We start from the raw sequence: 17,354 nt of genomic DNA on the forward strand, positions 1-17,354 counted from the left end.
AGGTTCAGCGACCTGTTCGCCCGGGCGGAGGAGTACGAGGATTCCCAGACCAAGGTCCAATCCCAATGTCCACCCGCATCTACACCAACACTGATGTCAAAATGGTTGAAAGTTTTCTTAACTTAAGATGCTACATAGAACACATGAAGTCCGAGGAATGCAATAACCTCATGACATACTTATTTAGTTTATTCAACTATTTATTTTAGTTTTTGCTTGATGATGCTATTTGACCAACAATAGTGTACTGATTAATTACAAATATGTATTGACATTTAGGCTACCTCTCCTCCACTCTGTAGGACAAGAGCCTGTAGGACTTCAAAATAAGGCAAAAACATAAAATAAGAAGTGTGCAACGTGTTTCAGCGTCGTCAAGGTAACGCGATAAAGTGGCAAAGGGCTGTCCCATTTCTGTTTACAGCATTTTGAGCCCTCCCAGCCTCTTGCACTCAGTCACTTTCCAAGTGACGTCAGTAAAGTCTGTGAGGGTTCAGGGCTTAGGCTTTAGGGGGGACATTGGGATTGGGCCAAAATTCGCCTCCCAAATTGAAATAGACATGAAAAGAAGCATAAAATGGAAACACTCACGACAAGTACAGGTAGGCCTACACAAAAAAATGTATTTGTACTGTCCCGTGCGATGGTTGACCTCCGCAGAGGGTTTTATTCTGAAATGCGGACCGGATGTGGTTTGAACTCCAAAGGACTTTACAATAATGGAGCCCTGGGCAGGACCATAGGAAAAGGACTTCTCAATGGACAGACAACTGACTTTGAATACTTTCCAAAGACGCAGTCGAGCTAAAAGAGACATAGGAACCCCTTTCGGAGACGCGTCTTTAAGCATGTATAGCTTTTTTGGGTTGTTTTTCGAGTATTTGCAGCACAGTTTGAGCTGAAAAGGTGGTGGTGTTGTAGTAGCGCTCGTGTGTGTGTGTTTTTGTGAGTGATTTCCTGTTGGTGCCTGGAAAAGACGAGACGAGGAAAGTTTACTTGCTCTTGTTCAGCATATAGTCCAAAGTACTGGGAAATTAAAGTGGGTGTCTTGTAAAAAAAAAAAAAAAAAAAAAACAACTAAAAACTAAAGCCTGGCCCCGTTTCCTGAACTTAGTGCGGATAACCCGGGACCTCTACAGCCGCCTCCTGTTGGAAGAGACAACACTGAATCGGACCCACGCTATGGGCAACAAAGAAAGCCCCTGAACAACTGGGCAAGTTATTTAGTAACCAGCGACCATACTCAGCATTTAACGTTTGTGGATTCGTATGAGTTGGGAGGAAATGGACACCACGCCAGAATGGAAAGGGAATTATAAATGAGTTGTTTGACAAACAAAGGAGGACACCTCTGTCGGGAGTGAATACCGCCGAGCACAGGGAAAGCCCTGCGAGAAATGGAGGAGGAAGGCTCACATGAGCCAAACAACGTACTGGAAAATGTCTCATTTTTGTCTTTAACTGGGTCCGCATTTCATGTCACCCTTTCGTAACAAAGCGACTCACTGATCATCTGCCCTGTTAAGCATCAGCACGTTCTTTCCTTTGCCAATGCCGCAGCGGTTTTCTGGTCGCGTGTGAAAATGAGGGCGCATCTGTTGCAGTTGTTTGTGATTTTGCTGCTCGGCGGCGGCTCGGTGGCATCATCTGATTGCAAATCATATGACGAACGCTCGAAAAGCGGTGGGAGAAGCCTGCCTTCCGACAGGAAGGTGGTGTGCAGCAACATGGAGCTCCATCAGGTGCTGCCCCCAGACTCCTTCCCCAACAGGACAGTCACACTGTGAGTATTACAGGAGGTGCATTCATTTCACCTAAACACATCACTCCCATCTCCTAAACCTGTGTTACGCAAAACTTTGAATCTTCAAGGTTTATTACCAGGTTTCAACAGCACTGTTGAAGGCTGTAGGCTATATGTCACTACTTATATTCCCTGTGAGTCCACTTCTAGATAGTGTAGGCTATTTAGTGTCACTACAGGGACTTAAACGTGTTTTATATACTTATTAAACTACAGCTGAGTTTTCAAAAACAAAGGGAGGCTTATCCTTTTCAAAATAACCCTGTGGTTATTTTCCATACGCTATCATCTACATTATGCATAGTGCAAAATGGGAAAAACAAGATAAATATGAGAAACTTAAGCTATACTTCTTTGTACTTTCCATGTCAGCCAAACATCAGTTTTTCCAAGCGTAAATGTAATGTGTAAATGTAAACCCTACATAACAACAACTGTCTGTCTTCCAGTAGTGTAGTGATTCACACACACAGGGAGATATTCTGGCTACTAGTGCTGGCAGGAGACACTTATCTGACCACATCTCCAAGGCTTTAAGAGCTCATTGGCTGTTGAGTTAACCCTTGTGGTGTTTTTTTTACACCCACTGATGGGGTAAGATCTAGCTTGTGTGGTGCTTTGTTATTGATGACACACTGATGTTTCACCCATTTTTTCCCTTTTCTTTTAGTTTAGTGTTCTGAGAAGTCAAGAATAGGAATGGAAGTACATTCACTCTGGTCACCGCTGTGTATTGATACAGTTGTTAGTCTTTGTGTGGCCTCCCAGGCAAGGATGAAACACAAACACACACATACAACAGACTGAGTGGATCTCCCACACAAAACTGGTATGATGAACTCATCATAAAATGTTTCTGCAGATTTTTGAGGCCTTTGCTGTATGTTACTATCCTGAGTATTTTTTTTAAATCATACCAGATTCAATTTAAAAAGCAGTTTGGATTTTGTTTTATTAGAGAGTGCTTGACAGAACAAGTGACACCAAAAAACAAAAGTAGCAAAAAGACAGAAAGTCATAGCTGTGCGTACCAGTGCACTCTGCGCTTTGTGGTGGTGGTGAGCGATGGGGGAAACATGAGAATACCAGGGCAGGGTGCGCGAGTAGAAAGCAAATAATAGACTCCAGGGAGGGAAAGAAAGGGATAGGATTTGCTGGTAAGTTAAGTGAGTGTGCTTGTTTTAACCTGTTTACCACAAATCAAATTCTGATTACTTTGAAGAATTATCTAAAATAGAGTTTTAGAGGTTTAAATCTGTATAAATAGAGGCCCTATGTTTTAGATTGTCGAAATATCAGGACAGTATTAAAACACATTTAAAAGCTGTTTGAGTTTGGTAATCCGTAAGTGAGCAATATGTCGTTTTTTATTTCTTCGTAGTTCATCGTACAATGTAAATGCAGGCACAAGCATGTGATGATATGGAAAATTTTAGAAATACTTGAACGTGTTGTCTGTGGTATCATGTTACTGCAGGGACATTGTTATGGTTGGAGTTTAGGTTTGTGTTTGCAGTCATCAGTAACTGGAGCCAAAAAGAATCCAAATGAGGCCAGTGTGATGTAGTCTGGGTGGAGCTGAACCCTTGGCAACCACTCGACTGAGTGAGTAAGAAGCCTGTCTGTAAAACTGTGCCTCTAGTTAAGACGAAATATCTATTCCCTCCTCGCTGACTGACTTCCATGTTGTCGGTCAGTTTTAGGATTGAGGCCATGCATTTGGAGGACTCAGCATTAGAATCAGAATCAGCTTTTATTGCCAGGTATGTGTACACATACTTGGAATTTGACTCGGGATTGTACATTGCTCACGATGTGCTTACTCATACAAAAATACAAAGGAGTGCATCATGAGGTACTTCAAAACCTGCTTCAACACTTAATATAACCTGTAGTGATGCTGCTTGTATTCAGGAGCTGACTCTCAGTTACCTACCCAATGCACCACACTGGCAGACTTCTAAAGAACTGTATTACCACGGAATTAACACGTGTTCACTGTTACTTGGCTCGAGCAAGAAACGTGACTCTGTGAATGCATAATCCGTACCAAAAAGAACGGGGGACCATTAGCTGCCTAGATTGTAGGAAACGTTGCTGCATTTTATCTGGAAAACAAACAAGCTTTTGTAGTAGATCTGAGGCCGGTACTGCAGATGAGTTTAAACCACTCAGATTTAACTCAGGGTTATCACGGAAATTCCGGGTTGGCAAACTCTGACTGCCTTGACTGAGTTTTGAGATTAAGAGTTTCTTCATAACGGCTCTTGCTCCGTATTTTTGTTAACGGCCAAATCTAACACCGTGGTGGCCAACAAAGCCAGGGAGCCTTGTTTTTGTGATTTGTAAGTAACTTTACAGTGTTCTTGTTGTATAATCTCTATTTAGTCATATGGACTTTTTTATTTGTAATATGATTGAGTTGAAAAGGTACAATAGTCATTCTAAATACGTGAAAAAAATTAGGATAATTCAATTATACTCATGGGCTACATCTCAGAAATTCTTAATGAATTAAGATCTACTCCCTGAAGCCCCCAGGCTGTACGGCTGCCTGTATGAATTCTAAAAATAATTAAATCCTAGTGGAAAGCCCATGTGGCAACAAGTCAGTATGAAAAATAAAAATATTCTATTAAGTGGTGTGTATTAATTGTTCCCATCATTAACACTTAACATTGAGTACACATGTGTAGCCTACACTTATAATAACATTTTCATGCTTGTTGCTTTGTAGTGCAGGCCTGTGAGTAAGAGGAAATTGGCTAAAACATGCAAAACACATGAAGGGATCTTGAATTTCTTTATTCTGTTCTGGAATTATCCTTGTCCTCTCAGATCTTTATATAATTTAAAATACGCTGATCTCTTTTCACTATGCTGTGCTCTAAAGTCATTTAGCAAAGCCATTCTTCTTGTCCTGGTGTTTGCTATGTCTGTGTGTCTTTACTGAGCTTGGAATCGGTCATCTTGTTCTGACAGTGATGGATTGGAGGTTGAGCCAGGTTTCCTCATGATTTAGCATTGAGCTTGAGTACTGTCATGTGGAGGATGGCCTCCTAAGGACGGGTAACGTGTAATAACAGAAAGCAGTGCAACTCTCAGGAATTCCTTCCAGTTTTCTCCACTTTTGTGTTTCTGGACATTTGTTGTTGTCATCCATTGTAGGACATCAACAGAACTATCGTCTTCAAGTAGAACTCTCTTCACAGTTCCCTGTAGACGTGAGTGGCACTGACACAGCAATTTATGTTGGCCGTGCAGTTTTTTGGGTGTTAATTTATGACCTGTAAAATCAGCGAGCCCTCTCAAGTAAGTGTGGTGGTCCTCTTTTACAGCCCTCCCAGTGTCTTGTGGCAAGGCTGACCCGTGGCAGAGACACGGCTGGCCTGGACTGCAATGAACCGAAGCAGGGGACACTGCTGCTACGAGAAACCTTTCTCAGACTTGAAAATCACCAGCCATTACTTCTCCGTCTTAAGCCAAGTCAGATCCCACCGTGTTCAGCTTTTCTCACTTAACGTGAGCGCATGAAACTTCTCACAAACAATTCCCTAGATCCTGCTGTGACTCAAGTGGCAGTGACTATTTTACCGAATATTAAATGTGCAATGCTTTAAGGATACTATTTGATCAAGACAGACTGGCGATTTCATAAACGTTCATGGGACTAGCATCGTAACGTTTCACTGACTTTTGTAAAGAGATGTTGAACACTTGCAACTTGCAACTAGTCCTTTGGGTCTCTGTGACTTTGACGAAAATTATTAACAAACAGACCCAGACCTAAATGGACTGTGCACCTAACTTTTATTAGTCTTAGCAGACATACATCTTAAATTGGTTTGTTTGGAATTGTAATTAATCATTTTTTACTTCTTTTAAATGTAGGCTACGTATTTCCATTTTAAAATCATTACACAAAGTAACACAAAATGTTGTACCTGACTTTTAAAACTACTCAGTTTTCGGATAATCTGGCTAATGTAGTGACTGCTGGCAATATAGTTCCCTTGTTAAGTGCATGTTTTTCCATTTGTGTGTTGACACGCCTTGTTGTGTGTGTTAATTAAAGGCCTTGCCAGAAATGGCAGCATAAGCTAGGTGTGATTAGAGACCCACTCCATTCATCATACCTGCCCCCCCCCCACACCCCCACCGTGTACTTAAGATTTCCTGTTTTCCTCTTCAGGGGTCTGGAATCTAATGAACACAATATTAATCAGGCTTTTCAGAGAACACGTTTAAAAGGAGATTTGAACCACAAGCACATTTCTTTGAGAAAATGGCTCAACTGCTCTTTATGGTGACCTTATTGAATCAAACCAGTTGTTTTGACTGTACGCCAGAAAGGTTACCCCAGATACTCTCACATGATGGGTCTTACTGTTACCTTGTCTTTCATTTGAACTATGCATGTTTGTACATGAGCAGTTCCACAGTTATGCTATTTTGCCAGACTGAAATCATTTTTCGGTTAATAATGTGTGTAGATATTCAGTGCAGCTCTGCTCTGAATGCCTCTCTGTAGGGAGAGAAATGAGCAACGCATTCCCCGCATTTGTGCTCTCCAAATTATACCGCGTGCCGAAGTAATCCGAGAGGAAATGACACAACTGTGTTTACAGCTGGCCGGTTCTCCCGTGTCAGTTCAGGCCTCGGCTAAAATACAAGGCCCTGAGATGAATCTTTGCCTCACATGGAAGGATAAATCAACTTGTATGAATAGTCTATGGATGTGTACGTGAGCGTTTATTTATGTGTACCTGCTTAAGTTTCAGCCTACATACCCATGCAGAGCGGACTATATTTATGCCTTCTGTTCTCACCCAGCTCACATTTCTTTACAGGTCTTGTTTAATGTAATCAGGATCCATTCCTGGGAGCACCTGGGCTGGACAGTGCAAAAAAGCGCACCTGGTTTTGGCCTTCACAGACCAACACAGGATTAATGTCAGGAAGAAAGCAAGGATTTCCTCCCTTGCTACAGGGAAAGCGAGCACAGTTTGATGACACATAGGAGTGAAGTAAACTGTCTTGTTTCACAGCAGCACAAACTGGCAGCTAGGGTTACATTTCGCCCTGGGTTCCATAAGACTTCACTTCCTTCTCGTCAGGCTTGTGGAGAGGTTTCCCTTTGGATTTCAGATCTTAAAAATTTTATAGTAAACACAGACACAGCAGTTTGGAATGCGTGATCAGTCTTTATGTCAATCATATAGTATGTGTATTTCCCCCAACAATAAAAAGTTATGTTATGCCGGGAACCATTTTTGAAGTTTTTGTGTAACTAAACCACAGGTGCCTGCTGTCATGCACATCCTAAGAGGATTTGTTTTTGTTGCTTTCCAGGTGAGCCATTGGTCTAAAGGAATGCGCCTGTGCTTTTCATAGTAGTTCTGCAGTCTTTGCAGAAGAAAGCAAAATCCCAAAGGTGAGGCACTGACAGCTAGCTTAGTCAGTTCGCAGGCTTACATTTCGCAGACCTGTTGTTTGACTTTTCCGGGTTGCACCAAGGCTCATTTAATCCCAGACAAGCAGTTCCATTTAGTGTGTAGAGATGAGCTAAGGCTGTGCAATGCCTTCTCGTCTGTGTTAATTTAACTTTCATCCCGGTGTTTGCACGGTGGATCGTTTTTCAGGCAGAGATAAGGTGAATGCCTTGCTCTAATGGCTTGGCCTGTTGGACGCTGAAAGAGGATATTGCATTGCCTGCTGTACGACTTACAAGAATAAAGAGGCAAAAAGAGCTTGTATGACAAGTTCTCTTTTAAGCTTGCCCCAATGCAAGGGGATCTTCAAAGGACTTGATATTACCTTAGTTACATGTAAAACAAAAATACTAGTCGCAAAGTTCTCTACCTTTTGTTGCCCATTCCCAAAATTAATCCAAATACTGCAGAAAAACCTTCAGAGATCTTTTGTGGAACAAGAAAGTTCGGGATAACTGCAAGAATTACCGTGACAAGTTGCAGCACCTCCGCCTCTGCACCTGTTCCCTTTTGTACCTGACTTGAGGCCCAATTTTCCATCCACTATATTCAGAGGAAGTCACTCCAGAAAGGTCTTTAGGAGCTCAACTGCAGCCTGAAACTTATTTGAAAACAGATGAATAGTTACATCACTCTGCTCTTTGGAGTTGATTGTCTAAAGGCCTCCTGAGCATAAAGAAAGTGTTGAGAGAGCGGATCAGCTGGCTTTGTCCTTAAAACACTGCCTGTGAGGGGAGTGTGTAGTTGCTGCCCATTTTTAGTCGTCCTCTGGATAATGTGCCTACAGCCAGAAGCGCATGCTTCTACCAGTGTATTTTCTTAAGTGAAAAAGAACTTGGGAGGTAACCTTCAATAGTGTCGCACTCTGAAGGCAAGATGAAATCTAGGCCAATGCATTTGATATTCTTTGACTCAGAGTAGAAATTCCTATTTCAGAAACAGCTTTCCCGTAAATGTCGTTGAGATTTATAGCATCGCTATCAGGAGACTGGATGGGAGATTTGGTAGGATCCCCCTGCACCTTGTTTCTGATTTGTGCTCAAGCAGGTCTTATCTATGCATCAAGATAAGGGAGACTCCCCATCTCCTCCATCGTTTGAGGCCTAGCCTGAAGAAATTCCATAGACTGTTCAATAACCTGGAGACCTCAGGCTGACATCCAGAGACAGACAGTAAGGAAGCAGACGGTGTAGTTACAGACGTCCTGCAGGTGGTGGTTAAATGGCCGTAATTTCCATGCAGATTTGAGGCTTTGCTGTGTATATTGCTTATATAGCCAATGGTGTGTTTTTTCTTTCTCAGTTTTGTAGCTGAAGCAGTTTACCGAGGTCACACTCCTTTCATGAGGAAGAGGGAGGGACCGGCCAGGGAAAGAGGGTTAAGCATGCAAAGAAGGGAGGAATGGAAAGAGGGCAAGGAAAGGGCTCATGACTCTCAGGAGAACTCTCTTTCACAGATTTATTTTGACGACTCATGGAGTCACGAGGCTAGAAGGGTGTATTTATGCAGCCAAGCTCGAATGATTCCCATAATGCGTTGTTTTAAATCTATAATCTATTCTTGAAATATGACTATGCAAATTTCAGTGAAGATAAAAGGTCTATTTGTGCCGTATGCAACCTCAAACAGCTAAATAAGGTCGATGTTTGTGAGGGTCTAATTGTGACCACTCTACGTCTTTGCTATTTGACATGTGTCTTTCATGAGTTGCCATACTTTCCTGTCACAACGTTGGATAATTAAGCCCTTTTTTTACCTCTGTAATAGTCTTACTCTGCCAGATGAAAAGGGTGATTGTCAGGCCCGAATTAAAGATGACTAATGTGGTGGAGAGGAGGTCGTGTGTCTCAGGTCCTATCTGTTTGGCAGCACCTGGAAGCCTAATTATACTACCATATAGTTTAGTCATCATGATTTTCCCATTTTTCCTTATTTAAATTGAGAGTCTAAGGAAAGAGGGTGTTCTCTACAGATTTGTGATTTGTGATACTTTGCGGCGCATCAGTTGTCAACGCTGTCAGCCGAACATTATAAGCATACCCCAAACTAGTATTAACTGCAGTTCTGTTGTTTTGTACGGTGTTTTTGTGCACTCTATATTATGTGGATTGAGTGCCACATTCCTAAATTCACACAGGCCTCATGGTAAAATGCACTCTATTGGTATGCTAAGTATTCTTCAATATAAATGAGGCTTTTGTGACCACAGTCTTGGGAGGCCCATGGTCTCTGTCTATATCATCAGATCAAGTGTACACAGGCAGTGATAGAATTTGCAGCCTTGTACAACACCATGTTTTAACATCTGCCTTTTCAGCATTCAGAAACACAGGCGGTGAAACACGGGAACTGTTTGTGTGTGTGTGTGTGTGTGTGTGTGTGTGTGCGCGCACACTCTGAGCGGCAGGGAGCCAAGCAGCAACTCTCCCAACGAGTCTCCACTGTCCAACCCTGTAATAAAACAACCCCTCAACACCCCATAATGACTCCAATCTGGCCCCGGGTTGTGGGTGCCACTAGCATGTTTGTCACCCCACCACATCCCCTCCCTGTTGGCCAGAAACATATGCTAACCACAGGTCCCTGCCTGGGGTTTTCTGCTGGGAGTTAACAGTGCTATTGATTTCCCAGACTCGTTGGGAGTAAGACAAGAAAGAACTCTCAGGGACTTGGGCACAAAACTGTTGAGCTTTACTTTGCAGCTTTGCAAGCGGTGAATCAGCTTGTGCTATGCACAGGGAATAAAGTGGATAATAAAAGCCGGTTTATTAGCCAGGGAGGAAGCAATCAAGAATTCACACTTGGACTTGAAGGTTTTCTCAAGCTCACTTTTATTTTTGTGGTGATTATGTTGAAAACAATGACTTGTGAAGACCACAGGCTACTTGTGTGCATTTGTTGCATTTAATCCAGTGCTAGCTGTAAATATGATAAATCATTTCTATGCATGTAATGCTTGTTTCTAGTATGTAGACTTTGGGTTTTTGTTTGGGTGTCCCAGCTCCTTTTAGTGATGTAACCCAGATTAAAGTTTTGGTTTACTACGCTGTTGTCCGTGAGCACACAATGTATAATTCTTTGGCAGTTCATGGCTAGATTTAAGCTGTGTTTGATCAAAAGCTTGGATTTCTTGTTAGAATAAGCTTTCATCATGTGGCGGTTAAAAACAAATGGTATCACCAGCGAGTTATTGCTGCTACAGATCAGATTATGATATGCTTACCTGCTAAAGTCCACTGGGTTTCACAGAAAGATAACTCTTTATCTTATTTTGGCTACCTGTCTCAAGAGTGCTCAGATTCTGCCAATTTAACATGAAAGAAAAATACTCGGCTGAAGTTCAAGTTGTTTTTTTGTCTGATCTCTTCCTGGCGGTGGAGCAAACATTCCGTGACTGGAAGCTAAGAGTGGCAAGAGGACAAAGAGTATATCTTAATATTGTTATCTGTCAACAAGTAGTAGCAGTGTGGCACCGTTCCACCTGTGATTAAAAAAAGACACCAGGTCTCTTTGAATCAATTTTCGCAATTTAATTAACACACATTCCTTGACGATGTTTGCAGTGCTGTGGCAAACATTAACTGTAGGCCTGTATTAAATTGGACTTATCTGCCAACAATAACACAGTGTGTTGGAAATAAAAAGTTACACACAGGTTTTTTGGGTGCAATGAAAAACATATCTATATTAATACAACAGAAATTATGCAGTTTTTTGTGGACTTGCTTTTTGTTTACATATTTTTCTTTCCACAGAATTTTAAACAACAACAAGATTCAAGAACTCAAAAATGGATCCTTCTTTGGATTGTCTACTTTGGAAAAACTGTAAGTACTATTATTATTTTCCCCTTTCCGCTAGTGATCTTCATGAGCACTAATGTATTAATGTTTACCTCAACTTTCTTTCTGCTATAGGTCCCACTAGCGCATTTTAAAGTAAAACCTTACTGTGGCAGTTGAAATTTGTGCTTGGATTAAGATTCAAAACCTTAATAGAAGAAATCATCTTAGCTTTTAAAAGTGATGTTTTCCATCTTGCAAAAGCTGAGTGTATCCATGAACTGTCACCAATGGACTTTAAAAAAGGTGGTGCTTTTGTTGTCAAATACCATTGCAGTATTTCACGTTATATGTACCAGTACTCTCACAAGTGAAGCTTGGGCTTGAGATTTGTTAAATACACATTGGCCTCGTGCATGTGGAACATCCAGGTCATATGAGTAGCACTTAGCCTCAGTCTATAGTGGAAGACTGGAGATGGTACTAGAAAGGGCTAATTATAGGTAAGCCCCAAGGGTTGGTTGTTGTCTGCCTGGTGACATACTCTCAACATACAGCTGCTTGGGTATTCTGGGGATGGGGCCCACTTCAGAGGAATAGCATATATGTAAGAGACACAGTAATTCTCAGTACTTTATCTTGGAGTAGAGCCTTTTTGAGGGAAGAAACTCTGGCAAAAAAAGTGAGAGGAGAAGGAAATCACTTTTATAGATGGTGAAGACATTTATTGGTATAGGCGTGCATGTTCTCTGAGATTCCCTGAACGACGGAGAGACATTGCTCATGCCATGTGACTCTGACTTTGGAGATTGGAATGTCATCACCCGTGTTTCCTTCCTACAGAGATTTCAAGAAAATGGCTCTAGGCCCGCACATATGGGCCATCGGTGATTTATCACTCCGGAATGGCTTCATGCAGATAAAATAACCAGACCATTAATGGCCGTGCTTTTACCCAGGGCTACAATAACACATGACTGCATAGATATGGAATTCTAAGAGCATTGTTCCCGTTCTGGTTAAAAAGACCAGAAACATAGAAAGTGTGTATGTATGTATGTATGTATGTATGTATATATATATTTATATATAACACAAAGTTTGATTTTGTACATTATCAGTATGAAGCACCTGCAGCATTTCCTCCTCTTTTTATCTTGTGGCCATAATTTGTTATGTAAAATTGCCCGGCATGTCTTTTCTCGAGTTGACTGCCATGTTAATAAGGGGAATTCTCTGCGGGCTCTTGAATTTGGTTGGATGTGAGAGCTCAGACTTGGAGGATAAACAGGAGACGGTGTACTGAATGTGTTTTTAAAAAAAAAAAACCAAACCTTTTGAGCTTTCTTCTCCAAGAAAGCCTTAAAGGCACTTAAGTGCTTTGTCTGTGAACGGCCAGTCAATTTGGTTGTAAACTCTGGTCTGCCTGCATCAATCCACAGGCAGGTTTATCTCCAAAAGCAGCTCACATTGTGCCTCACAGACCCCACCCCTGTCCAGTGAAGCGAGATTGCTAGATGGCCTGCTTGCTTTTGTCATTGTAATGAGGCCAAGCTAAGGCCAGAGGTGTCAGCAGTGCGATTCCCATACACACCATGCATGTTGGAGCCTCTCCCTCTCTGAAATGTTCCTATACCCCCGCCGCCCCCCCCTCCCCCGCCCAACTCTCTTTTTCTCCTTAAACTCTTGAGTGTGTTTGAATGCTTGAATTGCACTGAGGCTCTCCATCTTGCCTTCCACCCCTCCTTTTTCCTGCCTTCACAGCTTCTGCCCCCCACCCCCCCTCCATGAAGACTGAAGACTGAAGACTGAGACAGCAGCTGGTTGTGAGTGTCGGAGAGGGGTAGAGAATCAATTGCGCCTATCCAGCACTCTGCGTGAAATTGCAAAGTAACTGTGGAGACCGTTGTGTTTTGTCGGGGCCAAAGGTGCCCCTGTTTGGAAATAAGCCACACAGAATCCCCATTATCACTTTTCTTATAGAAATAGGAGCCAAGCTAGGCGGCCGTCACATGCTAATTCCTTTCTAAATCCACTGCTGTGGAGGAATGCTTATTGTGGCAAAGAGAGCAAGGATAACCGCTCCAGTTTGCAGTGTTTTCTGAAGAACTGATTGTTGTCTATTCATGAACGGTGTAATACTTGTGGAAGTATGTCTGTAAGCAAGTTAAGCATAAATATAAAGTTAGTTTGAAATGAATTTTTCGCAGTACAGCTTTTACTGTGGGAGGAGGATGCTGTTGAGCAAGCTTAATTTGCTTAACCAGTGTGATTAAAGCAAGACGTGTAACTTTTTAAAACACAATCTTCTCTTTAACAAATGAAAAGTTGAAGTTTGTGGTGTCTATTATTAGCTAATGTTTCCAAACTTATATATAACACTCGTACAACAATTCTGTTTAGCCTGTGTAAGAATCCCGATGGATTCATTGCAAATGTAAAACAAAAAGTCACCAGGAGACACATTTGCAATGCAAGTAGCATTCATGTTAGCCATATTGTTACTTCTGAAGCATGGGAAATAAAAGAAAATTTAAAGCGCTACTATCCTTGAATTAAATAAGAGTCGCATGTGTTTTTATTTTATTATGCGTAACACCTTTTGGAAGATGGCTTGTGTGCCCTTAAAAATGGCAGCAGCTGCAAAACCAACGTTTTGGTTTGGGGCCAGTTCAAGAACACTTCTGGGACACGGTACCGAATATTCAGCCAGCTATTTCAGTCTGAGCAAGTTAAGAAAACCTGTTTTTCTTTTCCCTCTGCAAATAGATTTAAGAGGTGCCCGGTCATGTGTGGTCAGCGGTCTTTGGAAAGTGCAGCTATGGATTCTTAAGCATGCACTGGTTATCTCTAACTGCCCATGTTTTATCCATGAGTATTAAAATATCAGAGAGCGACAGTTTTCTTCTTTTTCATTAGTAGTTTACTCCGAACAATTTTAGAGGTTTCCCAGTGTGAATGATACCTGATCTGTGAAGACAGACCTGCAGATATCATTCAGTAACTCTTTTTAAGCTTCTCACTATCAGAATCTTTAAAACAGCAGCAAATTTTTATTAAAAATATATTAAAACATTGATACTCACTCCTAACACTGGTTGAAAGGATATTTGTGAGTTCTTGGTCCTGCCTTCCCGTTTTTCTCATCTCTCAACACTCGTGCACAGAAAAGCCAAGTCTGCCCGCTCACTTCAAAAGCTTTAACAAGCAATAGATTTTTTTTTTTTTTTGTCTATGACCACCTACCCACCTTCAGAGGACAGCTCCTCGACATCAAACGAGCAGAGTTTCCCAGAGGCCCTTTGTGTGAGTTCAGGTGGCGACTACAAAGCCTTCTGGACCTCCACTGTAATGAGTGACTAGGCAGTGCCAGCACAGGTGAGCGCCACAGGAATTCTGTGATCGCAAGTCTTTGTACCTCAGGAGAGGGAGGTCTGACTGTGTGTCTGTGCATCGGTGGGGTGGGGGGGGTTGTTCAGAGCCAGAGAGCACCTTTTGAGGGTCAGGTTGTCGGTGATGTCAGGCTGTGTGGTAATGCAAAAGAAATGCATGCACATGGAAGATGCAGTGACTTTGTATCATTATGTTCTAAGGATGGCCACTTTTACTTCCGTGCCATGTCGGTGCTTGCCTACTGAAATGTTAATTGCAAAACCCTGGTGGCTAAAGTGGTTTCCATGTAATTAGAATATTTAAGGTTATTTTGAAGGGATGCTACTAATAATTACTTTAATTGTCAGTCGATCTACCAATTATTTTCACAATTAATCGTTTGAAGTGAAAAATGTCAGTAAATCATGAAGAAATGCTGTCTGGTTTCTCTGACCTACGTTGTAAAACACAAAGATATTGAGTAAACTGTCATAGAACATTTAAAAGGCCAGAAAACATTCACATTTTTGAAGCTGGGACACGTGAACATCTGCCATCTTTTTTTTGTACAAAAAAAAGCATTTATTTACTTAAAATTGTTGCAGATTCGTTTTCTGTTGTTTGACTGATGGTCGACTAATCGCTGCAGCTCTACTATTTTATTGCTGTATGAATTGCATACAGGACCTAAAATGTTCTCCTTTTTCTCCCCTACAGGGACCTGCGGAGTAACACGATCAGTCATATTGAACCGGGCGCTTTCGTCGGACTGGCGGCACTCAAAAGACTGTGAGTAGTGGTGGAGTTTCTGCAGCCTCACTGTTTTTTTTTTTTAATGTGGTTTCTGCACATGTGCGTTTCCTCTGTATTCACACGTTCAGCCCCTCTGGGAGTGCTCACTTTTAATTATTTGCCATGTGAGAATAGTGATTTACAATTATTGTTGGGAGTAAAGTGACGCCTCTTGTTCAAGCTGTCTTCTGTTAAAACGAATGTGGTTAAAGCCATTTTCGTTTTGGTATTTTTCAATCTGCAGTTTGAAGGCTTCTACAAATTCCTTAACAGTCTGGGCTGTTTTCCTATATTGTGTTTAAGGCAGCTGTTGTTTCGGATCTATCTGTGCAATGTGCTGTGCATGTTCTAGCAGGTCTAGAGTGTATCCAGTGTCCATAAGGGAGCATGGTCAAGCAGCAGTCTACTTCTGCTGCCTTGTTTTGTCTGGCTCACTGCCAGAGACCACTGCAGACAGCATGAGGCCTTATATGCTTTCACACATTTGAAGAATGAAAAAAAAATGAAGGCGGCGTCTATGAATATCATGTGACGACAATTGTGATTTGCAGAGCAAACCCAAAGCTACAGTGTATTTGGGATATGTGGTGTGTGAGTATGGGAGGTCTGAAATCGTGTGTGTGTGTGTGTGTGTGAGAACGCACAGCATGCATTGGAATCATCCGACAGTACCCAGCCGCTGCCAACACAAACTTGAACTTGGCTTCTGGTGTGGAGCAATAAGAGCGAGACAGGAAGGCAGTCAGCTCCTTGGCTCAAGACCTGGGCTCCCCCCCCCCCCCCAATCCTCGGTCCTCGATGCAGATTCATGCACCACTCGGATGGATTCAAGCCTGCCTATATGTCTTCTGCACACAAGCTATTCATAAAGACTTATCACCACAGAGTGATCTGCAACCTCTCGTGGATATGTTTGTTCTAGAGTCATTTTGGTTTTTGCCTAAGGGTAGCAAAGTTTAATTGGCCCCACCGCCCGCCTCAGTTAATTTTAAAAGGGTGTTTGTCACTCACTTGACTGTGAAAGGGAGGGAGCGCGGAAAAGAGAAGACGAGTGAAGAAGACGATGAGCTGGGGCTGGACCCTGGGAATGTAAACACAGAAGCACTACATCAAGGGTTGGCATCCACCCCTACACATCCCCCCCGACTTTTTTTTCCCTCCGGTTTTTGGAAAACGGGAGTGGAATAAGTAGTACATAAAAATAGACTTTTACCTTTTTTTTTTTTTTTTTTTTTTTTTATGTAACATTTATCTGACATATCTTCGCGTACTCCCTCTCTACCTTTCTCTTTGTCCTTATCATTGACTCTACTCTAGCCAGCCTTTGATTTCCCTCCATCTGTGCCTCTACCTCCCTCCTCAGTATTGCCTAATGAGATTACTTCTCATTTTAAGACGTGCCATTTGGAGGACCTATTTATCTTGTGTCTCCTGTCATAGAGCAGTGACTGGGACATTTAAAGAAAGGCTGGAGAAGTTTGGATAAAATGGCATCTACACATCAGACATTAGTCTTTTTGGCACACTCAAAGGGTATTTGTATTTAAGAAGCAGCTGTAGTTAGTTTAGTTGAAGTAAGCGGAGTAAGTTGAAGTTTGTCCGATTTTCATACAGCTGTGGAAAATGAGTTTTGTAGAGCGGTTGAGAAACAGTTTAGCTTCGTCTGTACCTCTGCGCCGTACCTACGCCAATGACGTATACCAACGCGTCCTCAAGAGTATAACTACTAGGGGAAAGATCTCACACGCCGTTTTACACGTACAAATATATGCAAACGCCCCCATCTCTCACAATATACAACACTCGGAGGCTATGGATCCCTCTGGCCTCAGCCCTCATTACTCTGCATTCCACAAACAGCTGAACAGACGCTGCTCAGGTCTAATCACATCGGGCTATTTTTGCTTCCGCTCCTCATATCATTCACAACAACTGCAGCACTGAAACAATCCTCTGTGCAGTTTATGTGCTTACATGCCTGTGGTTCAAAAGACGCATCTGAGATTAGTCTTTGGTGATGAATTCGAGTCGACTTGTAAAAGCAGATGGCGATTAGAGACTTGAGTCAGCAATAGGTTCCTAGCCAGTTATGTGTGGATGTATTTTCAGTGT

The 17,354-nt window shown here is 42.0% G+C and overlaps 1 protein-coding gene across 2 annotated transcripts in view; it reads left to right on the forward strand.

The window, feature by feature from the left end:
* The first annotated feature begins 713 nt into the window (after positions 1 to 713).
* The window catches only part of adgra3 (adhesion G protein-coupled receptor A3), a 28,356-nt gene continuing 11,715 nt past the window's right edge, over positions 714 to 17,354 (forward strand). The window contains exons 1-4 of one of the 2 annotated variants that reach the window (XM_046064826.1): positions 735 to 850; positions 1,115 to 1,783; positions 11,052 to 11,123; positions 15,168 to 15,239. In XM_046064826.1, coding sequence (XP_045920782.1) covers positions 1,584 to 1,783; positions 11,052 to 11,123; positions 15,168 to 15,239 — 344 coding nt within the window. In that variant the 5' untranslated portion in view covers positions 735 to 850; positions 1,115 to 1,583. Of the gene's footprint in view, positions 1,784 to 11,051; positions 11,124 to 15,167; positions 15,240 to 17,354 lie in introns of both variants that reach the window. The other variant, XM_046064825.1, reaches the window with a different exon arrangement.

Source organism: Micropterus dolomieu, linkage group LG12 (genome assembly GCF_021292245.1).
Source record: "Micropterus dolomieu isolate WLL.071019.BEF.003 ecotype Adirondacks linkage group LG12, ASM2129224v1, whole genome shotgun sequence".
Taxonomy (NCBI): Eukaryota; Metazoa; Chordata; class Actinopteri; order Centrarchiformes; family Centrarchidae; genus Micropterus; species Micropterus dolomieu.